General features: G+C 45.5%; 2 protein-coding genes across 4 annotated transcripts in view; one reads left to right on the top strand and one right to left on the bottom strand.

Annotated features, from left to right (window-relative positions):
- Positions 1–3766, bottom strand: part of KDM5A (lysine demethylase 5A) — a 51669-nt gene extending 47903 nt beyond the window's left edge. Inside the window, exons 1-3 of the mRNA XM_075427998.1 lie at positions 3340–3766; positions 1416–1493; positions 260–382 (exon numbers count right to left, since the gene is read on the bottom strand). Of these exons, the coding sequence (XP_075284113.1) occupies positions 260–382; positions 1416–1493; positions 3340–3504 (366 nt within the window). The 5' untranslated portion in view covers positions 3505–3766. The remainder of the gene's footprint in view (positions 1–259; positions 383–1415; positions 1494–3339) is intronic.
- Positions 3767–7113: 3347 nt separating this feature from the next.
- Positions 7114–21521, top strand: CCDC77 (coiled-coil domain containing 77). Of its 3 annotated transcripts, none has more exons than XM_075429218.1 (11): positions 7114–7195; positions 8629–8845; positions 10124–10266; positions 11204–11297; positions 12611–12662; positions 13449–13543; positions 14842–14990; positions 15331–15574; positions 17030–17155; positions 17241–17393; positions 19186–21521. In XM_075429218.1, exons 1-11 carry the CDS (start codon positions 7149–7151, stop codon positions 19330–19332), a joined length of 1467 nt encoding a protein of 488 aa, XP_075285333.1. In that variant the 5' UTR covers positions 7114–7148; the 3' UTR covers positions 19333–21521. The 3 variants fall into 3 exon arrangements, with proteins under 3 accessions (XP_075285333.1, XP_075285331.1, XP_075285334.1); XM_075429216.1 differs by having other exon boundaries at positions 12611–12677; XM_075429219.1 differs by lacking the exon at positions 17030–17155 and having other exon boundaries at positions 12611–12677.
- The last annotated feature ends 3119 nt before the right edge of the window (positions 21522–24640 follow it).

Here is a 24640-nt window from a genome sequence, read left to right as displayed (position 1 = left end):
AACTAAAAAGCAAGCGGCCAGCTGACGTCAGGATGTTCAAGCCACCGTACCGAATCCAGCCAAAGGCAACAGATAACACTGTGCTTGACGTGTCTGCCATAACCATTCAATCTAGAAATCTTCTTTTGCTATACTTTTTCTTGGCCCTCTGTATTGATGAGATTAATGCTGTAAAACAAGCCTTCCCTGTTGCCAGCTTCTTGAGCTTGAATGAAAAACGAGGTTCCAGTCAAAATAAGGCCTACAACTGCTTACTCACCTTGCTCAGACCATAGAGATCCAGTATTTTTCTCTCCACCACAGGGATTTTTAAATTGGATCCTTGGAGTTCCCAAAATTTTGCTAACTGATCCAAGAAGTCCAGCTTCACTCTTGTCATTGCCTGCAATCAATAAAGGAAGGCAAACGTGTATGGTCTCAAAACAAGCGTGACAATACCTTACAGTCCTCAGAAAAAACATGACAAGTTTTTATAGTGTCTACATTTTCAAAGTGCAGCTTGACAAGTGAGGTGTTTCTAAGTCACGTAAAAAGACCCTAGATAGAAATATTGATAAAAAGAAAGATCTTTACAAACAGAAAATTGTATAAGCCTTTCTGTCTGCATTTCAGATCCTACAAACCAAACTCCTACTTAACAACTGCTTGGTCTGAAACCAAAATGCATACTTATGAAAAATCAGCATTCTAGGGAGAAACACAAGAGCAATTATTAAAATATACACCGGGGGGGGAGGGGGAAGGGAGGAGAGTTACAAACAGTTTTTATAAGGGCCTCCTCCCTTGAGTATTTTTGGAGTACTCAAATCGCTTTCCATAAGGAGACCCATTTACGAGCCAAACGATACATTACGTTTTGGTACACGAACAGAGCAAGGCTTTGAGAAATGTTGTGGAGGAAAGGAAAAACCAGGATAGAATGGGACTCATACTGCTTTCAAGAAAGCTCCCATACATTTTTTAATCATAAAATTAACCAACTATAATAAGCCCATTAAAAAAACAGTTAATTTTAAGGCTTAAAAGGTGTATCGAGATAGTATAATGTAACCAGGGGCTTCAGTACTGCAGTAAATATTTTAAGAAAAAAAATTCATTGCCTGTGGAGATCTGAAGGCTAGACACTGGCTGGTCTTACTACTCAACGTGCTGCTTGGCATTCATTTTAGACATTTCCAGTTGAATGTGAAAAACTCTTGTGGTTATTTTGGGTAATAAAATAAAAACCAGACTTTTAAAAGCCATGGAGGGTTATTTTGTATGAACTCTGCCGCTGCCAAGTATAAACACTGATGTGGTCTATGGGTTTCTAAAGTCTCCCCCATCCAGAAACCTGCCAAGATGCAAATCTCAAGCAAGGAGACCTACTGCTTTCAGTGCAAACACAAAATTATGTCAACAGTGGAAAAGCTCACCTCCAGTTCATTCAGGCGCTGAATTCGTGGAGTGAAACGAAAACTTTGTACTTCACATGCAAATGGAGGCTGCCAGTCCTAAACAAAGACAGAAAGACATTTTATTGCTTCAAGAAAATTCTCAAAAAATGCACAAAACAGAAGACCCTAACAATGTCTGAGTAAACAAGCTCCCAACAGTAAATGAGTTTCTCAGTACAACTGGTGATACCATTTTCTAATTTTATGAAATTCTTGTGCTTTTAAAGTAATGATCTTCCCATGATATTTTAGCTCAAAGAAAGAGATCCTCACAGAATTAAAAATATACAATAAGGTTCAAAGCATTTCAGTATACTTTATCTCATACTGAGTTTAAATATGAGAGAGACCCTACAGCTTGTCAGTTCTTTATTTACTTTTAGAAAAGCAGCACATATCCTGCACATTGCAATATTCTCACCGTCAACAGCAACAAACACCAAATAAAGCACATTATTAGGCATGTAACTTTCTTTCACATTTGTCTACAGTCATTTCAGTGAAGATAAGACCACCAGTCAGGAGTCCAACTCTCCAACAGAAATGCTGCCTTAAATAATGACTTTCTCGACGCAGTTAGCAGTCGGTCTGCCCACAAGTGCCTCCCAGCCACATTTCTCAAAACTGTGTTATGACATCAAGACAAGCATAATTCAGCTTTTTAGTACTTTTTAAGAAAGCTTAAGGTATAGTATGCTGTGTTTACTGCCAGGTAGACAATCGAGTAAGGACACCCCATTCCAGGCAGACAAGCCCCACTAAACATTTATTATTTGCACTGGGCAGCATATAAAGGCCTCCACCACAATCACAAAATATTTACAGCTTCTAATAATAGAAAAGAATAATAAATCAGTAAGGTTAGTATAAAGTGTCTGACTTAGTCCTTATTGCAGGTTGCAAATCAACCTGACACCTGCATCCTGCAAAGCCCTGCAATGCAAACAGCTCAGCAATCATGGAGAAATACAAATGCGTTCAGTGGCCAGGAAAGTTCTAGTTATTCTCAATGAACAGGATCTGGATTGGTTTCTTGCAGCCTCTCAAGCTCAGCCATTCTGCTTATTTTAGAACAGGCAACCCCTTGGAGGTCAAGTTTTCACCATGTCATAAAACCAACTAAACAGATTCCAGCAACCCAGGCAGGTCAGGAGGAGAGGAATGATCATGAAATCCAACCAGCAGCTCCCATATCCAAGCTGTTCTCAGCTACGCACTTTCTTTACAGGCCTTTTCCTCCCTCTCCCCGTATTTTCAGCTCTCTTACATCTATATTTAAAGTTTATTTGTACTTTAATTGCTAAGCAATCTAACTGCCTTCTGCCAAAATGCCTGATGTTCTTGTCTAAATGGTTTAACAGATCACGGGGCAAGCCATCACAAAATAACGATCAAGTCATCGGAGAGATTAAGCCTCTACTCTAAACCACTACCCACAAGCACAATTCCCCTGCACAAGCGGGTGGCCGCCCTCCTACCAACACTTTCAAGATTCTGTTTACAAACAATGATCTATTAAACAGAAATACCCTTCCTCCTCGCCCCCCCCCCCCGGAGCACACGCCTGGTTTCACCTGCCAGGCCTCCGCAGTTTTCACAAGCAGGCCCTTGGGGTTTTTTATAAAGGAAAAAGAGCGTGAATTCCCGGACACCGCCACGCACCGCTGGCTTCCCACCCGCTCCAAAGCAAGCTCCGCAAACCCCACCTCCGAGGCCAGAGACACCGAGGCCTACGGAAAGCAGCACACCAAACCCCAGGCGAGCAGCGGGAGCGGGGCAAGGGGCTCCCGGCCCATCCGCCACCGAGCCCCCGGGACGGCTCAGGCCTGCCGGAGCCCAAGCGGCTCGGCGACCCCCGTCCTGCCCCCCCAGCCCCCCCACCCCGGGCCCAGCCGGGCGGTACCTTGGGGGGCCGGATCTTGCAGATGCCGGTTTTCTCGGCCAGGCCGCGGATGCGGCCGATGAAGCCGAGCGGGTCGCTGAACTCCTCCCAGCTGGGCTCAAAGACGGGGCACTCCGGGGGGGGCACGAACTCGGCCGCGTAGCGCGACCCGCCGCCCCCCGACATGGCCGCAGGGGGAGGGCGCCGACGACGGGGGGAGCGCACCGAGGGCCGCGGTGGGGCAGGGCGGGGCGGGGCGGCCGGGGGGGCCCTCAGGGGCGGCCGGCGGGGCTGGGCCGGCGGCCGAGGCGCATCCTCCGGCGGCGGCTTCCGGGCAGAGCGGCCTCCGGGCGGGGCGGCGGGGCCGGCCGCGGCCGAGTGTTGTTGTCCCGTCCCCCGGGGGCTGCCTCCCCCCGCGCCGAGCCCCTCTCTCTCGCCTTCCAGCTCGCCGGAAGTTACGGGGCTGGCTTTGAGCCCTCCCCCGGAAGCGGCAGGCGCGGTGACCTTCCGATCCAAAAAGTAGTCCCTCCGCCACTCTTCGGGGGAGGCGGCTCGCAGCGCCGGCGGGCCCGCCCGCCTCCCGGGCCGGCCGCCCCCGGCGACGCTCCGCCGGCTGATCCGAGAGAGGAACGGCTCCGCCCGCCGCCCCTCAAGCACACTCTGCGGCGCGGCCCGGGGAGGAGGGGGCCGGGTGGGGGGGGCTGGGAGGGCGGGGCTTCCCCCACTTCCTCCGCGGAGGAATGTGCGACGAAACTCGAGCCATTCACTTCCGGTGCTGAGGGGGCCGCGTCGCTCATTGTCCGAGCCGGCCGTCAGGGGGAGGGCCGGGAGCCCTGCCGGCCCCGCCCCCTCCCCGCAGGCCCCGCCCCCTCCCCGCAGGCCCCGCCCCCCCGCGGCGGCTCCCTCAGGGCCGGGCCCGCCGCCGCTGCCCGCTCCGCCCACACCCCCCCCCGGTCCCCGGCGCCTCACGCGGGTCTGCGAGCCGCCAGCCCGCCGGGTCGGTCCCGGTGAGGCGGCGCTGAGGCCCGTCCGCGTAGGTTTCTGTTGGCCGCTCCGCCTTGTCCGGCCGTCAGCGTCCCTCCGGCTGCCGCTGCGCCGAGACCTGAGCAGCCAGGCCGGTTGCTGGCGCCGAGGCCGGGCCCCCGCCCTGCCTGCGGGTCCTCTGCCGGTCCCCTCCTCCCCGTGCCGGCGTTGTGGTTTCCAGAGGCGAGGAAACTTGCGGCCTCGCAAGGGCATAACTCGCCGGTACCTCTGCTGCCTACCCGTGACAACGCAGTGCTCGAAAAAGAATGGCGTGGGGGTTTTTTAACCAGAGCCCTGCCTTCAGCGTTCACCGTGTTCCACACAGCATCACAGAATCACAGCATGGCAGGGGTTGGAAGGGACCTCTGTGGGTCACCCAGTCCAACCCCCTGCCGAAGCAGGGTCACCCAGAGCAGGCTGCACAGGGCCTTGTCCAGGCGGGGCTGGAATATCTCCAGAGAAGGAGACTCCACAGCCTCCCTGGGCAGCCTGGGCCAGGGCTCCGTCACCCTCAGAGGGAAGAAGTTCTTCCTCATGTTCAGCTGGAGCTTCCTCTGCTTCAGTTTGTGCCCATTGCCCCTTGTCCTGTCGCTGGGCACCACCGAAAAGATTCTGGTCCTGTCCTCCTCACCTCAGTTTGCTCTCACCGTTTATTCCAGTCTTGCTCCGGGTCTACGGCTTTGGTCTTGGAAAAAGTTAATTCCCTCCTCCCGTTGCGGTGAGGCTGATGAGGTTTGCTCCAGAGAGGTGAATGCAGTTATTGGCATCGCTTCCCTGCCAGATCGACGCGGTGTCACCTACGTTTTACACACGGGAAAGAAACAGCTCCAATGTGAATGGTTAATTTTGACAAAAGTTGTAGTAAGAGGAAAGAGCTATGAGGATGATGAGGGGACTGGAGCATCTCTCCTACGAGGAAAGGCTGAGGGAGCTGGGCTTGTTCAGCCTGGAGAAGAGAAGGCTGAGAGGGGACCTTAGAAATGCTTATAAATATCTGCAGGGTGGGTGTCAGGAGGATGGGGCCAGACTCTTCTCAGTGGTGCCCAGCGACAGGACAAGGGGCAACGTGATCAGCTGTGAGGTGGCTGATTGTATAAAACACCGCGTTTACCAGTGGTTACTGTGTTGTTGCAATGTCTTCTTACCTTTTGCAGGGGGTTCCTGACATGGGCGCCCGACACTTTTATGACTGTAAAAACATGTGGAGCGCAGATGTTTCCTTACCAGTGTCTTGAAACTGTATTTCTATGTACTCCAGCCATTTTTGCTTTTCTTTTATTATTAGGTTGTGCCTCTCTTCTGATGAGCTGTACCAGACTCCTTTGAGGAAATAAATGCGTGTGTATGTGTGTTGTATTCCCAAGAGCAGAATCAGCAATGCACCCGATTTCCAAGACACACAGTGATTTAGCCAGGAATACTGTGGGGAAAAATCTCCGTGCTAGAAAGCACCTAATCCATGCAAAAGCTTCATTCAGAGAACCAGTCTTTTGCTGGTTTCCTTCTGGGCTGCTGAAGGCTGGTTTTGTTTTGTGTGAGGATGTTAGGGCTACTGGAGGGCTCGGAAGGCGCTGCTGGGGAGGGTGCAGGTTGTCCTAAAGGAGTCAAAAGCTGAAAATTCCAAATAACCTGCGCGGGGGCATTTTTCCATTTTATCAGCTCTGCAGGATACTCTTTTTGCAACAGAATTTTACGCTTTTCTCCGTTACCCCCTCCAGTTTGGGGGCCGTCGGTCTCTGAAAAGCTGGCCCACGCTGGGACTTGTGCACCCCACCTCAGTCTTTGTTCTTCTGGCTCACCTGGAAGTTATTTATCGCTTCCCGGAGGGAAGACTTCAGCCCCTCACACGACATATCCGACTGCTGCGCGAGGAGCGGAGCGAGCAGCTCGTCCGACCGTGGAGGATCACAGCCTTCCTCCCGGACCTCGCCCAGAAAACGATCCACCCTCCTCTTTTCTGTGATTGTTGAGAAAATTGAAGAACGTCATAGTTCTGTAAAAAAGCGTAGGGGTTTTTTTGGAATAAAGCATATTTCTTTAAAGAGGCGGTGAAGAAAAAAGCTGGCTCATTGGCGTGCGGGTTATTTCCCCAGCACACCGAGCAACTAAATTAGGAAACGGAGCGTTGCGACAATTATGAGAACGCTGCTAAGCGCTGCTGGGTATGGGGAGGTCCATGGGGGACGAAGAGGCTAAAAAGCACCTAGATGGTCTAAAAAACGCACGCGGACGTTCAGCCCGAGTTTCAGCCTGTGACTGCTTCACCACCCCTGCGCTTCACTGAGGTGATTTTCACAGGAAAATGGACGTTTGGGGGTTTTTTTCTTTTTTGTGCCGCTGCTGATGAAATGAGTCCCCACGGCAGGCTGCGTTTGTCACGCCCGGAGCCGTAAGCCCTGCCGCCTCACACACACGGTGACGCGCCCCAGGCCCCGGGTTTCTCCTTCCCCGCCTCCCGCCACGCTGCTAGGCCCGGCTGCACCGCCCCGCCCCGCCGGCCGCCCACGGACTACAACTCCCAGACGCCCCGGCGCGGAGACCCTGCCGCCTGTGTCACGAGCGCTGATTGGCGGAAGCCGTCGGCCCCGCGTGGAAGGCCGCCGGTGATTGGAGGAGGCGGCGGGCGGCGGGTGGCCTCGCCGTTTAAGCTGTGGGGGGTGCGCGGCGCCGGTTATTTTGCCGTTGGGGGCCTCGCGCGGCGGCGGGTCGTGAGGTGGCTGCCTCGGGGGCTCGTCCCTGGCCTGTGCGGTGGGGCCGGCCCGGCCGAGCCCCGGCCCGGCGCCTCCCGGCCCGGCAGCGGGGCCGCCATGAGCGCGACGGACGGCTCCGCGGGGACCTCCGCTCGCCGCCGAAGGTAGCGTGGGGGCTGCCGCCCCCCCCCCCCCCCCCCCCCCCCCCCCCCCACCCCGAGGCCGCTCTGCGGGCTGTGGGCCCGGAGCCTCGCCCTCTCCGTCCGGTAGGCAGGCTGAACGTCAGGCACCGTTTCGCCCGCTCTCGGACCTGCTGTGTTTCCTTATCCTTACGCCTTTCTGCTGTTCTTTAGTTCAGTAATAAAGTACTCACCTCGTGCTTGTGCTGCCTGTTTCTCTTCTGTTGCTGTGGTTTATTTTTCCGAGTGTGTCGTTTAAGGCACTTCTGGGCACGGCTGGTGGGTAAGTTCCAACATGAAATAACTGTTTTACTGCGTATTTAATGCTTTCCTACAGTGCCGGGAGTGAGGGAGCCTGGCATGCTGCGATGGGTGTAGGACGTTGGTGTTCTGATCCAAGCAGCTGGCCGTGAAGGTCACTGCTGCTTCTGTGTCACCTGCCAGGTCGCCTTGTGATCAAAATGCTGGCACTGGCTCCAGAATCGGATTCTGGATGGTGTTTTTGTCAAGTTGAGCAGATCTTTACTAAACAGGCTTTCCTAGCTTTAGTTCTGTTATTTGTGGTATCAGTAAAAAAGTCTTTGTGAGATCAACATAAATAACAAAAAGAACACTTTCCAAGAGAAACTTGAACTCTTTGTGCAGCTCTATTTGCAAATTCAGTGCTTGTTGAGCAGATTAGATGTTTGAATGCAGTAAACATTACTTAAAATTAAAAAAATGACATATGCGGTGACATATACATGTCCTTGATTTGATTTACCTAATATTGACATGCTTTCCATCTAGTACCTCCACATAAGATTCAAGAACTTGGAAGCTTCTATTTCACTATGAAGGGTGGACATGGATAAGAACATCAAGTTCACCAGAAAGGGAAGCACGTGGATTGCTAGTTCTCCACCTTAAACTGCAGAGGCTGGTGCATCAGCTAACCTGAATTATTGTCTTTATTCAACAGACTTTTTTTTAGAGAGCGTTTTTGTCTCCGGATATCAGACAGTGGTTCTGCCACAGATTACCATCTTCCTGTTTGTCTTACAGTGGCTGCTGCTTCTAATCACACTGCAATGGACTTTTTGTCCCCTTTGTTCTCTCCTCCTTTTCTTGCCTCCTCTTCCTTTCACATTTGCCCTCCCCAAGTAACCTATGAGACTTTCCTTCCAGAACGTTTTTCTTTCTCCCTTTTCCATTATTTGGCCTCATCTGCGCAGTATAGTAAGCCTGGAAGTTCTACACCAAAGCTTTTGGTTTTCCTAAATGCTGTGATCTCCTGTTAACACCTGGAACACAGACAAGCTAATCTGTGTTTAAAATTGAATCTGTGTTAAAACTGAAAATTTATTTTTAACTGTTTTAGCAAGTTTTTTATTTTATTGTCTGAAGCTTACACATCATTAGAAACTGTTTCCGTCCAGGCTGGCAAACCCCCATGTCTCATCCAGATGTGCTAGTTCTCAGTCTCCCAGTCAGGAGGACTTTACTCCTCTCCCTTCGATCAGTGAGCGCTTGGCCTTTCTCCGTCCCTCCCGGGAGCTGCTGGAATACTACCGCAAGAAGATTGCTGACTTTGATGAGGAACATGAGGATTTGGTAAAAAGGCTGGAGAGATACAAAGAAACGTATGATGAGCAGGTTAGGAAACAAGTTTTTGAATTATGATGGGCTACATATTCTTACATGAACTGAATATTTTTTTCTTCAGTTGAAAAATCAGCACAAGTGGTCTTAAGATTTATTGGTGATGTGATAGAACTGAACTAAGAAGAAATAAGTAGATTTCAGGGTTTGGTTGTAAAATCTAGCTGTCTATCTTCTGTCAAAGCAAAGGGAAACATGCCTGTAGGATATTGTTCTATTCTTAAGTTGTTACAGTTTGGTTATATCTTCACTGTGGGTTGTTTGTTTCTGGTTTTTTATAAATTGAACCCTGAGTTCAACTGAGATGTTCAGTTCACATGTTGTCCAATTTCTTTCCCTTGCTTCTTATAGTGAAGAATGTGTGCTCTTCTGTCCAAATTTAATGAGCTTCCAGATACAGATATAATTTCTAGTTACTGCTATGGAATTCATAAGCTTGGCCATGTACTGCAAAGCAAACAAACATGAATTTAAAAGAAACTCCAAAATCTAAGAAATTTTTACTTTTAAGAGAAAAAAAAAGTTACAGACTAGCTGTAACTTCCGTGCTCTGATACGCCTTACAGCGTGCATCTGTGTAGCAGTCATCTTTCTAATTGTGAGTGATCCCTTGGGAATAACAGAACGATCACTTCTGAGGTGTTTGGGTGCCTCCTCAACTACTGGCCATGCTTGAAGCGGCCTGAGAGCCCTCAGGAAATTTCTGGCCTACAAGATACTTCCAGCATATGGGAAAAAGATGAGCAGGTTCCAAAATAGCGCCTTTGCTTCTACAAGAATAATTTTCTGAAGGGTTTGTTAGCTTTCCACCAGATAGAAAATTGTTGATGAAACTTAGTAGCTAGCCGAATTTCTCACTACTAAACCATGCAAATATTTCAGTGTTTATTCTTCAGTAATTTCTTCTAAGAGTAAGTACTGTTAGAGAGGCTTTGCTAGGTTTTTGTTGATGTCAGACTCCCCACACCTGTGCCACTGTGATCACCAGTGCAGAAGTGCAACCACTGGAAGCTGGACGCCCCAGCTTAGGCCTTGTTTGACTGTTGTGTAGTAACAGTAACTCTCAGGGCTCTGAGCTCCCTGTCGAAGCACTTTTTTAATAATTTTACGATACTGCCCTCGTCTGGTCAAATTTTGTAAGAGAATAAAATAATCCACTTGGACTGGCAGTGATTCTATACCAGTTACCAGCTCAGGGCACAAGCAGTTTGAAGTTTGTAAGTGTTGCCTAATGCTCTGTATCATTTCAAGTGCCTCATCCTCTCTGTCTAGCACAAATTGCAATGGGAAGTACGTCAGCGAGAAGAGGAGGTTGCAGAGCTGCAAAAGGCTTTGAGTGATATGCAAGTCTACCTCTTCCAGGAGAGGGAACATGTCCTTCGTCTTTACTCGGAGAACGACCGGCTGAAAATCAGGTGTGCTCTGTTAGATGGTGGGCTGGGTCACTGGCAGTAGCAATTGCATACATTCTGTTCTAGTTCTCGTCCCGATCTGGAGTCTGCAGAGAAGCAATTATGCCACACTTCCTGGGGGGAGACTCCTATGAAATCACACCAGTCTTGGAGTTGCAATGCAATCTGTTTGGGCTGCTAAATATGTTTCCACTTATTATTCTTCCTATTCCAGTAGTAGAAGAAAGACTGGAAGTTGAACATAGATTCTGATTTGAACTGTGAGTTGCCAGGTTGAATGTGGAGGTTCTGATTTAAGCAGACCTTACACCTACCTAGAAAAACTTCCTCCCACAGCCCTAAAAACACTGAAGTTCAAGTAGAAAATACAGACTAAAGCAAATGGTTACTTGATGAACTGGAATATAACCTGCTGTACTAGAGCAGCTGCCAGTGGCAAAGGAGTTCCCAACCTTCTTTGGAACGTTTGTGGGTGAAAATATCAATTTTTTTGTTAAAGCTCTAAGAACTCAAGTCAAAATGTTCATTGGTGTGCTTTGGCACTTCTCAAGAGTGTGACGGAAAGCCTGATGCAGCCCTTAATGTAGTTTGCTTTAAAAATAATGATTCTTACAATCTGAAAGGATTTGAGGTAGTTCATAACTCTGGAATGTGATTTTTTTTTTTTTACTACCATGTGCTATTGCGGTATTTGCCTATGTAGTATTGTCATATTTGAAAAAAGGAACGCTCCCCGATGCCAGCAGAACTGATGGTGTTCTTATTATATTGGCAACATCAGTAATGTCTGTGGGAGTTTGTTTCTAAAGCAGTATTCTCAAGAACTGCAACAGTTTGGAAACCTTGTAGGTATTAACAAATAAACTAGAACAACACTGTGTCATAATATCTTGATGTATTTAAAAATAGCAATGTACTGACCACTTTATTTGAATTCCAGGGAACTGGAGGATCGAAAAAAAATTCAACATCTCCTGGCTTTAGTGGGAACAGACAAAGAAGTTACGTATTTTCACAAGGAGCCTCCACATAAGGCAAGTTCCATTTTTCTGTAGAACTCTTCTCTTGATTGTAACATGAAGATCCGTACCCTAGAGAGCGACTACAGACCAGATCTGTCCCACACATCAGAAGTGCTAAATGAGCCCAAAGCAGGAGGGATCTGTAGCAACATCAGGCTTTGGTATAGCTGCTGACAGATAGGTCGGAACAAGTACACTGGAAGTGGGTGCTGTTACCCCTTCTACCTTCAAACTATACCTCCAGATCAGCCTCCTAAATGTCAGGTAGGACTCTGAAGCTATCTAGAAACTGGTCATTGTGAAGCTGGAGAGAACACCACAAAGAGAAATATTAAAAAAGGAAGTGCCGAAAATAACCAGGTGCGGTGTTTGAAGATCAGCTATCTGAGTGCCGTGGTGAGGTGGTAATTAGCACTGCGGTAAAGAGCAAAGCAGTCTTCAGGCTGCTGCAGCAGTTTGCTGGGCAGGAGGCTGCAGAAGAGCCATCCCCTCTAGGCAATGTTTTATCACTTTTTTTCAGAAGGAATGTCAAATTGATTGAATGGCAGTGGATATGAAGGGCAGTGTAGCTGAACCTACTTAAAGTTATGAATGATTCGACCTACAGAGAATATGATGGAATATAGGATTTGTCTTTGAATAAGGTGCAGAAAAAGGCTGAAATCTGCTGCGTTGTTTTTGGTTGCTCTGCACTGCTCAAGCAGTGCAAAAATCTCACAGAAGTTTTAAAATTCCCTGATACAGGGTAGCTCTAAAATTAGGTCTTTTATATAGCATCGACCTCAAGATAAACACTGGGGCTCCAACCTGCTCTGTCATGGCCTCCTCTTTTTAAGTGGGTTTCATTTCAACAGTTGAGTTGTTTCAATAGTTTTATCGGTTAGCTTTTATCCCAGGCTTGTTCAGTAGCTTGAGTGAGTGTGCTGATAAATCAAGCTTCATGTTTCTCTGTTTTGGTAAGGCAAGAAGGAGTATGGAAGAAGGAAATAACATAATCTTCATCTTCACCTTCCTTTTCTCCTCTCTGTCCCTAAAATGCTCCTTTTCCTGCTGAGGGTGCTGATTTTCATACTAATGAAGCCAGCAAAGGCAGGATTACTTTCCAGTTGTTTCGGTGGAAAAAAAAGAGGCAGAAATGGCAAAACTCAGCCATGATAAAGGAAACTTTTTTTGGACATTACACTTGTGAATGTCTTCCTTGTCTTGTAGTAGAAATAAGGTAATGCTGTTCTTTTGGTTATCTCATTTTACTCTTTAAGATTTCTTCTTGACCATTGCGACTTTGGAGAAGTCAGATGTTCAGCGCAGATATCTTGTTTCTACAGGTTACTGTTCTGCAAAGGGCAGCTAAATCCAGAGAGCCACGTGAACGAAATGGTACTTCTGGGACAGGTACCACACCAAGCCGATCTAACAGCAGCTCAGCTGCTGGTACTTGTTTCTCTGTGTGTTTGTGTCTGGTATACCAAAATAATTCCTTACTGTGAATACTATGGTATACCTCCATTAAGTTCCCTAAATGTATCCATGTGTACATACATATATATGCAGTATTCTTGGCTTCCCTTCAAAATCTTTTAAAATAACCTGTGCTGGTTCTCATGTCCATGATCTCAGCTAAGGAAGAGGCTGGTACGACTGTGGAGTGGCTGTTCTGGAGCTATGCAGCTACCAACCGGACAGGCACCCTTAGCCACCACCATGCCAAGGTGTGGGGTTCTGCCTGCCTGTAGTGCAGACAGTAGTGTGGGTCTGCATGCCTACTTACTGATTTTCTTGTTGAAAGAGCTGCCTTTTCCAGATTGGCTGAAATTAGCTAACAAGCTCAAAACTCATTCAAGGCTTGATGCTTGTGCAGCTGTCTAATCTGCCTATTCATCATTTATTTAAGAAAATTTAAGCTTGCTTTCCATATATGCCAAGAAAAATAATAGGTTGCCTAAATAAAGTGCTGTGTTAGTGTGGAATAGAGGTATATGATCACCATGAGTTCTGAAGCTCTTTTCTTCTAGCTAGCCCTCCTACAAGTTCTTGTGACTGTAGCAGTGGCAAGCTTTTTCCTGCTTTTGTAGGCATACCAGAACATACTGTATTTCATGCTTGGAAAGGTACTGAAGGTAGATTGCAAAACCCTTTCGTGCTTCTGTTAAATTTCTGTAATAGGCACTAAGAGGAGCACTTCAACACCAGCAGCAAAAGGGGAGAAACCAGAAAGTCCTGAGCGATATCAGAGAGATAATCAAACACTTCTACTTCAGGTAAAAACATTTGCTAACCAATAAATGTAATTCCTGGATGTGCAGGAAATTATGGTGACAGCTAAACTGCTTACATAAAATGTAGACGTGCCAATTTTATCAGTCGCCACATCTTACTGTGGATTCCCACTTTCTATCAGCTTCCTTAACTGCTGCTTTGTGGTGAACGTAGGCTTACATTTAAGAACTTGAGTGATTCTTCTGGAAGCTTTACATAAGCAGATGTTCCAGTAATGTCAACTTGAATATGTTGCCCTTAAATATAGAATGTGATTGATGTTATCTCCCAGAATGTGATTGTGGCCAATTTACATTAAACCTACAGATGATCTGCAGGGTTGGGTATTTTGTGGAAGTCTGACAAAAGCAATGTGCCTGAGATGGAATTAGGCAGCCCTGATAAGATGCACTAGTACAATGAAATGTTCCCTTTGCTAGATTTCAGTGAGAGAGAGGGTGTAGATAGCAGGACAGTATGAAAGATAAAATGTACAGAATCATGAACTGGGGAAGACAGCAGAAGCTGTATGTAAAGCATGAGGAAGCTTGAGTCAAGAGAAGCAAATTGAAGAGAACTTGTACAGCAGATAGACATATTTTTGTTGTTGTTTTTTGTTCAAGGGCAGTGGTGACTGACCTAGTGGCCAGTTAGCTGTCTAACAACATTTATTCTGGAGCAAAAGTATCATACAAAATTTTCATAAAAATAAGCAATCTAAATTCACGCCAAGTTTTTTCAGATAGTTTCTTACACATAGGCCAGATGTACATTTTTCAATTACGTGTTCGAATTTGTGTCTCCCTGACTATGTGCCCTAGATCAAGATTCTTTGCATCCCTCTCCTTCACTCGTTATCCTGTTTGCATTTAACAATTCATTCTGGTTGAATAATTTCTTTTGTTCCAAATATGTGTATTTGCTGCGTTATTAGAATTTGGGTATTTTTGTCTCACCACTTCACTGGAAGGTGATAGCATAGGGACAGAAGTGTCTCTGTGTGTTCCACAGGATTTGTTGTGTCCTGTGTGTGGTTTAAATCTTTCCAATATATCGTGTCTATTGCTGCTGCTTATAATATGCCTGTCTTGTCTATAGCATGATTTATTTCTTAAAATGTTTTAATAGTTTGAAATCCTTATCATTAAAACAAGAATAAAGATTTGAGATATTAGAACTCTCAAAGATATTCGTGGATAGATTCTTTGCTCTAAATCCTGGAATTTAAAAGGAACTTGCAAGGACAGGAGCAGAGATGCTTTGTGGTTTTATTCAGCAATATCTTTGTATTCCTGTTCAGGTGGAGGCCCTGCAAGCTCAGATAGAAGAACAGACACTATTAGCCAAGGAACAGCTGGAGGCACTGCTGGAGGACAGGCGGATTCACATGGAGGAAGCCCAGGTCCAGCATCAGAGGGATCAGGACAAAATCAAAACTATAACAGATAAGTGAGTGTGAGAATGATCTGGATGTAGTCATGAGATGAGAAGAGAGCGGAACAGCAGAAATATTCTGGCTTTCAATGTGTTGGTTGCTGCAGCAGGCAGAAAAGCAAATTGTGCAGCCATCTGTTTTGTAGTGTGTGTGGAAAGAAATGAATGGAATAATCTACATATCCGATTTCTTGTTGGATGAATATCACCTCTTCCATTACATGAGAAGAACTACACTCATTAGGAAAGCACCTATCTTTTTCTTCCATGTTTCTAACTTGCGATGATGACAGAGGAAATTAAGGTAGGAACTAGGAAAGTAGTGAATTAACTCCACTGGGATTTCTTTTTGCAGACTCCATAAGACCCAAAGTCTCTTATATGAGAGTACCCGTGACTTTCTCCAGCTCAGGTTTGATGCCCGAGCCAATGAGAAAGCATGGATGGCAGAGAAGGACAGTCTGTTGAGGAAACTTGACAAAGATCTGGATCAGCTTATTATCAGCAGGGAGTCAGGAAGAGAGAAGAAGCAGAGAGATCCCAAAAGGATGCTTCAAGCAGATGATGGAGCTTGGAAACTCCACAGCAGAGAAATAAAGGTAATTTTTCTGTCCTGGGTAGAATCTGTTTAATGGTCTTTGACTACAAAATTGCAAGCACCTGGCCAGGAGGCCGAAGGAGGTGATTCTGCCCCTCTGCTCTCTGGTGAGACCCCACCTGGAGTCCTGCATCCAGCTCTGGAGCCACCAGCACAAGAAGGACATGGAGCTGTTGGAGCGGGTCCAGAGGAGGGGCACAAAAACAATCAGTGGCATGGAGCACCTCTCCTGTGTGGAAAGGCTGAGAGTGTTTGGGCTCTTCAGCCTGGAGAAGAGAAGGCTCTGGCGAGGCCTTGCAGCAGCCTGCCAGAACTGAAAGGGCCCTTAGAAGAAAGATGGGGAAAAACTGTTTAGCAGGGCCTGTTGCGATAGGACAAGGAGTAATGGTTTTAAACTAAAAGAGGGTAGATTTAGGCTGGATATAAGGAGGAAATATTTTTACAGTGAGGGTGGTGAAACACTGGAATAGGTTGCCCAGATATGTGGCAGATGCCCCATCCCTGGAAACATTCAAGGTCAGGTTGGATGGGGCTCTGAGCAACTTGATCTACTTGAAGATGTGCCTGTCCATGGCAGGGGTTTGGACCTAGATGGCCTTAAAAAGTCATGGGGCCAACCCAAACTATTCTATGATTTGCAAAGATAGGCAGTAGCTAGCAGCTGTTTCAAAGCTGTACTGGCTTGCCTTAAGTTACATTGTTATTGGCACTAATGTAAAAAAACAATCTCCTGCCTCAAAATGAGCATTGCAAATTTCAGATAAAATGTACACTTAGGATCTATGGTAGCATTTCACTGTCAGTTTCTTTTATGCCCAGAACAAATCCCTACTTTTCTGCAAGCCACGTGATGTAAAGACCACCAGTTCTTAACCTGATTGTTGCACATGCCTTTCTTTTAGCATTAATGCTCCCAGCTAATGCAGCGTCTATATCTTCCTTGCTGTTACCAGGGAAGAAAAAAATCCTTTCAACTGGTGTCCCCCAGCTCTTCTACAGTAGTCAGGATTTTTCTTCCACTTCTGGTATACTTCTAGTGAGACGTTGGAAGATCTGAAGTGGGTAAACGGGGCAATAAAGAATTAGAAAGTAAACAGTCGGTTGGGAATTTTTTCATCTACTACTGAATGCAGATGCTTCTGAAACGCAGAGGGGGCAAGCAGTTGTGAAAAGGGGAATTACAGCTTTAGGTGAATATTATTTTTAAGGGGAAGAGGAGAGAGTTCTTTGATGATGAGCTGTCATGCAGAACTAGTAACTTAATGAAAAGGTTTTGGTAATGGAGGTAGTGTTTAGAATACTGTCCTTAACTAGTTATTTCATTAGCTGTAGCTCCAGTTGTTAATTTTTATTTGCCTGTCATATTGTCAGTCGATCACAGTTGCTTTTCCAGAGCAGGTGAAATTTTGTGAGCACTGGCTTGTAAGTTGATTCTCTCTGTGTCTCCATGTCCTAGTCACTGCAAGAACAGCTAATGCAGGAACAGCATCTGTCAAACATGTACAGAGAGCAGTGTGTCACCCTGGAAGGTGAGCTGGCTAGGGTTCGTGAGGAGGGAGATGTTGGCAGAGAACTCTTCAAGGTAATTAGTCTGTAATCATCTGCTAGCTATGTGATGATCTTGCAGCCTCTATTCTGTGTGCCCTACTGAGTTTTCATCTCCATAGGAACGCTCAGAAAAGATGGGGAAGCGCCTGAAGCTGATGACTAAGCGATACGAGGCCTTGGAAAAACGTCGTAATATGGAAGTGGAAGGCTTCAAGAATGACATTAAACAGCTTCGGCAGAAGTTGAAAGATGTAGAGCAGCAGCTTTTTAAGGTGATAGCTAAGAATTTCTGAGGCAGACTGTTATGGGGTTACCTGTAGAGATGTATTTTCAGTATTGAAATGCAATATTTCCCTAGAGTTAATGAAATAACTTCTCTCCGAAGTGCTCCTTTAGATATTCATACTTGATAAAACTTGCTCACTTGTGTATATTATGAAGCAAAAAAAGATTTGTCTTTGTTAATCAGTTAGGCACCAAGCTTGCCAGGAGCTGTCCTAATTATACATTAGCTGGGTATTTTGTTGCAACTCTGAAAGATCTGAGTTGATACCTGCAGCTCACTTAGCTGTCTCAAAATTGCAAGGCAGTAGTTTGTTTCAGAAATACATCCTGCAAAGAAAACTGGTTGTCTTTCTGGGGGCTGTAGTATTTGTTTTCGTTCCAAGAAGAGGTAGGTCATTGACTTCAGTATTGTGAATATTCTATTTATTCCTTGGTTAATTTCTCATATGTAACTCTGCAAAAATCGCTGCAGAAACTGTGGCTGGAGGTTGAAGCTGTGTACTCTGTAGTAGCTTCCGGATGTGTAGATGAACATCAGAACAGCTTAGAAGGGAAGCCACAGCCTTAATGTTGCTTGGAGTTTAGGACGAGACAGTTATCTAAGAGATACTGGAGAGGATGATCTAGGCATAGCTTTTGTCTGTCTGACTCAGGAGTCTGGCAGTGCCACCATTTCACTTTTTTCTGTACTTTTGGTGGACCATTAGGTTTACTTAGATTAACGCATTTGTATTCACTAGAGGCTTTGCTGGGATTTTTATTTTTTTGTTTCGCTGTGGGTTTTTAAACTTTATTTAAAGACTAAACAGCATATGTGTGTGAATGGGGGAAAAAATTGCCTGTGATACCTTCACTACAGACCTGTGTGTTTTGTTACTGCGGGCATGCTCTTAATTGTATGCTTAATTTCTTTACACTTCTAACCACAAGAGGGCAGAGGAACAAAATACTTGCTGGAAGTTTCCAGAGGGATCTTTAAATCCTTCTCATTGCTAGGGATCAAAATGACTTACAGATGGCTAAATTTCCTGATTTGCATATTCACATCTTTGACCAAGAACTACATGATGGCAATGAGACGCTCTAAAGGGTCGAGAGAAAAGCGGGCTTTGAGAGCAGCTGCCAAGGGTGTGCCGCTCTGCTGTTGGAAGTGACTGGGCTGGCATGCCATCCAGTTCCAGGGTGACAGGAAATGGCAGCCCTGGCTGGCTTTTGCCATCAGGAATTGTGATTATCCAGCAGCCTTTGTTTGGCTCAGTGGGGGCTATATGGCATGGCCTGAGGCTAGGTGTTGTACTTGAACTGCTCTTGAATCGGATGCAGTTCAGAAGGCAGCAGGTTGGCCGCAGCAGTTAGACCGCCGCTAGTTCTAGTAGCAAACGATGACAAAATGTCATCATATCGAGAGAGGTACTTAGAACTAGATAAGTTAGTTGATAAATATTTTAACTTGTCTCTTTTTGTGGGTCTCTGAATAATACAGGAAGTAGAGAGGAGTCAACAGGTTATGGGTAAAGTTGATTATATTCTGTCCAGATTTCTTCCTCGCCAGTAATATAACACTGTAATGTATGAAAGCTTTGTTCTTTATTTTTGGTTCTGGAACGTTTTCGTATTGGTGGTATGTGTTGTCCTAGTAACATTTGCTTAAGCATCCTCTTTGCTAGTTGCAAAGGGTCTCTTTTAGAGTTCTCTCCCTCATATTCTCGTCGTAATACTCTCTTAATTGTATTCTCTACAGCTTTGTTTTTTGTAATCTGTTTTTCTTTTCCTTTTTAGGTGACTCTGAATATTGGACCAGACCAGGATCTTGCAATTCTACATGAAGTCCGCCAAGGAAACAGACTAACCCGTAAAATTCAAGGAGAACTAAAAAATTTAAAAGCTAAAATCTATGGCTTAGAGAATGAACTACGGGTCTGCTGAAGCTGAGGTGTGAGCTGGCATCCTAGTTGTAGAAATGGGATATTGCTAGGCTGGAATAGTCATATGTGAGGGCAGCTCCTGCCTGTCTGTTTCCTGGCATCCAGCGACAAAAGGCTTGAGGAAATCTGCAGTTAACGTCATAACATTGTATGTGAGCCATTCTGAAAATGCCAGATTATATTGCTGTTTCACCTGAGAGCTGGCACCTGAGAAGACTGACATATAGCAAGTGCATGATGACTGATGTATCAGGAAAAGGCTTATGACTTCATTTTACTTTTGTATGGGCGGTAGGAGTCAGTGTATACTGATCTTCAGCTGTAGTTGGAGTGTATTATAAACCACATATGAAATTAATAATAATGGAAGGATCTAGTTCAAGATCTGAATTGCTGGGCAGACCTTTTCCTATGTGAGAAGCAGCTTTTAAAATGGTTTAAATGGTTACTGTTTTGGTGCTTAGACACTTCAGGATGTAACTGGAAATTTTATTTGAAAAAGACCCTGTATAGCAAGTATATACTACAGTGTGTTACATCTGACTCTCCCCTTGACATAACTGTTTTAAAATCGCTTCCCTTTGGTTGGTTCTAACCTAATTGGAAAAAACCTGACTGATTAAATATGGTGAAAAAGATAACCTGTTACAGAACTCTTCTGCAAGAACCACCACCGTTTACCCTTGTTTTGAATGTCTGGGGGGAGGAAGATACTGCACTATCGAGTGTCATCTTCTTGTCTCATTCCTCCCAGTTTATGTTAACACACAGAGGAAGCCCATAGTAAGAGGCATCTCATATCTTCCTTAACCACCATATTATCTACCTTTGTAGCTTTCAACAGTGTTTCACGGTTATCTGCTGACAAATCATGGTCAACTTTTGCTACAGCAGTGCTTGCTGCTGAACTGTAACTGAAATTGGAGTGGAAGAGCAGGTGCCTAGTTGCTACATGATAAATATGACTATAGCTGTATGATGTTTATCTTCATACTGGACATCAGGACATCGCAATTTTAGAAAACAGATGAAATCATGAAAAAGGTTACAACGTGGCTTCAGCCAAATTTATAATTGCAGAGTATTCAGACTTTTACTGTAGCACCAGCGAATCTTGTCCACCTTGTAGACTGAGAGCAGATCAGTGTTGGCAAAGGGATTTCAGTGCCTCTGTTTCCTGCTGTACCTTTCCTGCCTTGTTAAATATGGCAGAAGCAGAACATCTTCCCAAAGTATGCACCTATAGGCTACCAGCACTTCCTTCCCTGCCAAAAAGACCTTAGTGTGTGAAAGCGGGCAGTTTGGGTTGGATGTGGCAGCGGCCATGAGATCCTGAGTCCTGACAGCATGAGAAAGAATTGTTTTTGTAGCACCAGCTGAAACAATGTGAGAGGGAAATTGGCTTTAAAAGTCAAGGCCCAATTAGATTATGTATCTTTTTTTTTTGTAGCAAGCTTTCTGTCTCTTCTGGCCCTGTACTGTGGCTTTTATTTTGTATGTGTTCTTGAGGTCAAATTCATCACGCGGGCGTTTGTCTGGGTGACTGCCAGTCTGTACCTAGATGCTCAACTACTGCTACTACAGCTGACAAGAGGCTGTCTTAAAGTATGTTGCACTGATTAGTTTAGCTGAAAATGCTGAACTGGTTCAGAAACTGACTTGTGAACAGCTTGGGTGCCAATGCTGTGCGGACAGTTGAGGAAGGTTATTAAATAATGCTATCATTTAGTCTCGCTCTTTTAGTTGACTAGTAATTTCTCAGATAAGTCTGGATAATTAAAGGGAGTTTGTATGTGAAATAACATGCTACTGGTTTGAAGATAAGATACCAAAATTATCACAGGTCCTGTAAGGCTGCTTCTGAAAATTGCCACGTAATGAATTATTAGCCACTTCTTCAGCAGGATCCATCTACTTAAATTCAGCTGATGGGAAGTTAGCAAAAATGTCTCTTGAACCTATATGAACAGATGGGTTTCTATTTAGTTGCAGCTCTTCCAAGCTAAAGAATTGCCTGTGAAACTACATTTTCCTAATTTGAAAGCTGTGAAGCGAGTCTGGGTAAAGACTGTAGGCTTTGACATTCAGGATTGGAAGGATGGAAGGAAGTGTTGGGGGAAGAAGGATGTAAATGTTTAATTTCCTGTCTTCCTTACCGGTATTGCTTATTACTTGAAACATTGAACAGAATAAAATGGCAGCATTTTAATGTATCTGCTGATGTGTCAAAATGTAAGTGCAGCTTGAGCTTTATTCTTAATTTGTCACTAGGCTCTGAACTGTTCCTGTTTGTGGGGTGGGGGTGCGGTGTGGCAGTTGTGGTAGTGCTGATGTGCAAATCCATTTTATTTGGAAGCTTGAATATTTGTCCAGGGGCGGGAAGTGCAAAGTATCGGACATGCTCTTTCTGTGTGAGATCATGTGAAATGATCATGTGATCATGTGAAATGTTGCTTCATGTTGCCAAAGCAAATGTGGACCTTCAAGCCAAGAATGGGTGTAAGAAGTCAAATGCTTTCTACCACTGACAACTACCCTTCAAGATGTCCGTAAAGAATCATTGGCATTTCCAAAAAGGTTTCCTGGGCAAGGTTCTAAGGCCTTTATTAGTCAATTTTCTTCCACAATTTTTGGGTAGAAAGCAAAAAATGACATTTATTTTAAAGACTGCTTAGATTTTTTTTTTTGCTAATTTAAGTTCATAATGTGTGACTTGTATCATTTCAATACAACTAAATGCCAGGTTATGTACGTAGGAGCACAGAATTTGAAAGATCTCCAAAATCGCTGATTCTAGGAATAAGGCAACTATCCTACAGAGGATTAAAGGTTAGAACTGGACGAAAGTTCTTATTGTGAGCCAAGATGCTAAAACACTTCTTGTGGAAATAGGAGAAAAGTGAGCAGTAGGGGAAAACTTTATTGTTATGTAGCCTTATTTAGGTAAGGAAGGAGCGCATACATTTCAGGGAAGATGTTGAAATACTGGGTAAGGCACAGAACCACAGATGATTCAGCAGTGGAGGAAAGTTGTGCAAGAGCTCATACTGTGTTACATTAAGATGACTGATTAATATACATGTATATTGAAGATACAATGATATGGAAAAACTACCAAAGGCCCCTCTATCCCAGCAGAGAAACGCTGAGCAAGAACCAGTAGCCTGAACCTGAAGATAATTTAAAAAAAACCCCACATTTTTAGCAGGAAGATTACACTTTTCCCTCGTTACAACAGACTATTTGGGGGGGTAACAAATACTCCATCTCTGTTTTCAAATTAAAAAATTATTGCACCTCTGGAGAAGGTAGCTTGGTTTAATAACTTACTGGGTTTGACACGTTAGAACTTAACGCAATAGAATGACGTGAACTAACAGGAAATCATTTAATGGTGCCTTCTGGCTTTAAACCTGTGACTTATACGCAGTATTTGTAGGAGTTTTTCAGCACTGGTACAGTTGCCTTAATTTTAGGAACCTAAGCTGTGTCAGCTCACCCTACACAGCAACGTTCATCAGGTAGAAAAACCCAAACAAAATAAATTGCTCATGATCTTCCTGTACCACAGCTTGCAGTCAATCCCAAATCAGTTGACACTGACTGCACTTAGAAAGGCAGATTAACAGCAGCCACAGCTCTGGCAGCTGTCAGAACAGATTGAAATAATGGTATAGTATATACCAGCACGTGATGGCTGTACTTAAATTGCTGACAGAAGTGGTGGGATCAGTTCAGAAAGGTGCAGTGTTATGGGTACGGATGGACTCGGTGGGCAGCCTGATGTTCTGGAGTCGCAGTATCTCTGTACCTAGGCCAGGAAGTAGCTCTTTGACAAGCAGATACTTTTTTGAGACTAGCTGGGAGCAGCATCCCTGTGTGCTTTGTACTGGTAGATCTGTTCATATTCGTGAAAAGCTCTGTCGTTCGGTCTTTTAATTACAGCTCGCAAACGCTGCTGCTACAGTAGGGTGTATTTGTGCCTGCTCAGGCAAAATGCGAGTAAAGTTGTCTCATTTGTCCCCATTCAAAGTGGCATCTTAGCTCATTTGTATGTGTCATTTGAAGATTTTCTTTCTAATTCTTCTGCAGCATTTTGCTTTTATGTTCCAAAGTTGCTTTGAATTGTAAAAAAATATCCCCTTCACCCTCTGAACAGTTATTCTTAAATTTGCAAGTTTAGCTGTAGAAGTGTACACATTTTTTAGCCTGTGGCCTGGGATTGCGTACCAAAACATACTGGGATGTAGCGCAGAAGGCACGAGAGGTGAAAGCTGCGATGATTCCTTTTGGCAGCTGTGTTCATAGGGTTTAGGCACAAAGAACAAAGTTTGTTTCAATTCTTACATTGCATCGAAAGTTTAGGGTTCGGTTTGAAACAGGCCCTCGGCGGTAACGGGAGCGGAGTGGTAGCAGGAAGCGTTTCTGCCGTGACTGAAGTGTTTGAGAAGAGTGGGGTGGACTGCGGATACTTCCCGTCTGGCACCAAATGAGCCGTCTGGAGAAAGGGCCTCTTTGGGTATGAGTTGGAGATGGAACATCTCTCCTGCGAGGAGAGGCTGAGGGAGCTGGGCTTGTTCAGCCTGAAGAAGAGAAGGCTGTGAGGAGACCTTAGAAATGCTTCTAAATATCTGCAGGGTGGGTGTCAGGAGGATGGGGCCAAGCTCTTTTCAGTGGTGCCCAGTGACAGGACAAGGGGCAATGGGCACAAACTGAAGCAGAGGAAGTTCCAGCTGAACACGAGGAAGAACTTCTTCCCTCTGAGGGTGACAGAGCCCTGGCCCAGGCTGCCCAGGGAGGTTATGGAGTCTCCTTCTCTGGAGATATTCAAGCCCTGCCAGGACAAGGTCCTGTGCAGCCTGCTCTGGGTGACGCTGCTTCAGCAGGGGGTTGCACTGGATGACCCACAGAGGTCCCTTCCAACCCCGACCATTCTGTGATTCTCTGAGTTGGAGTGGCTGCTCTTCAAGTAAGCTTCAAAAGGGCCACAAAGATGATCCGAGGGCTGGAGAACCTCTCCTACGAGGACAGGCTGAGGGAGCTGGGGCTGTTCAGTCTGGAGAAGAGAAAGCTCCGGGGTGACCTTAGAGCAGCTGCCAGTACCTGAAGGGGCTACAGGAAGGATGGAGAGGGACTTTTCACAAGGGGGTGTAGTGATAGGACAAGGGGGAACGGCTCTAAACTAAAAGAGGGCAGATTTAGATTGGATATTGGGAAGAAATTCTTCCCCATGAGGGTGGTGAAACACTGGCCCAGGTTGCCCAGAGAAGCTGTGGCTGCCCCCTCCCTGGCAGGGTTCAAGGCCAAGT

This window comes from Opisthocomus hoazin, chromosome 8, assembly GCF_030867145.1.
Source record: "Opisthocomus hoazin isolate bOpiHoa1 chromosome 8, bOpiHoa1.hap1, whole genome shotgun sequence".
Lineage (NCBI taxonomy): Eukaryota > Metazoa > Chordata > Aves > Opisthocomiformes > Opisthocomidae > Opisthocomus > Opisthocomus hoazin.
This window is presented reverse-complemented; position numbering and strand designations above follow the sequence as displayed.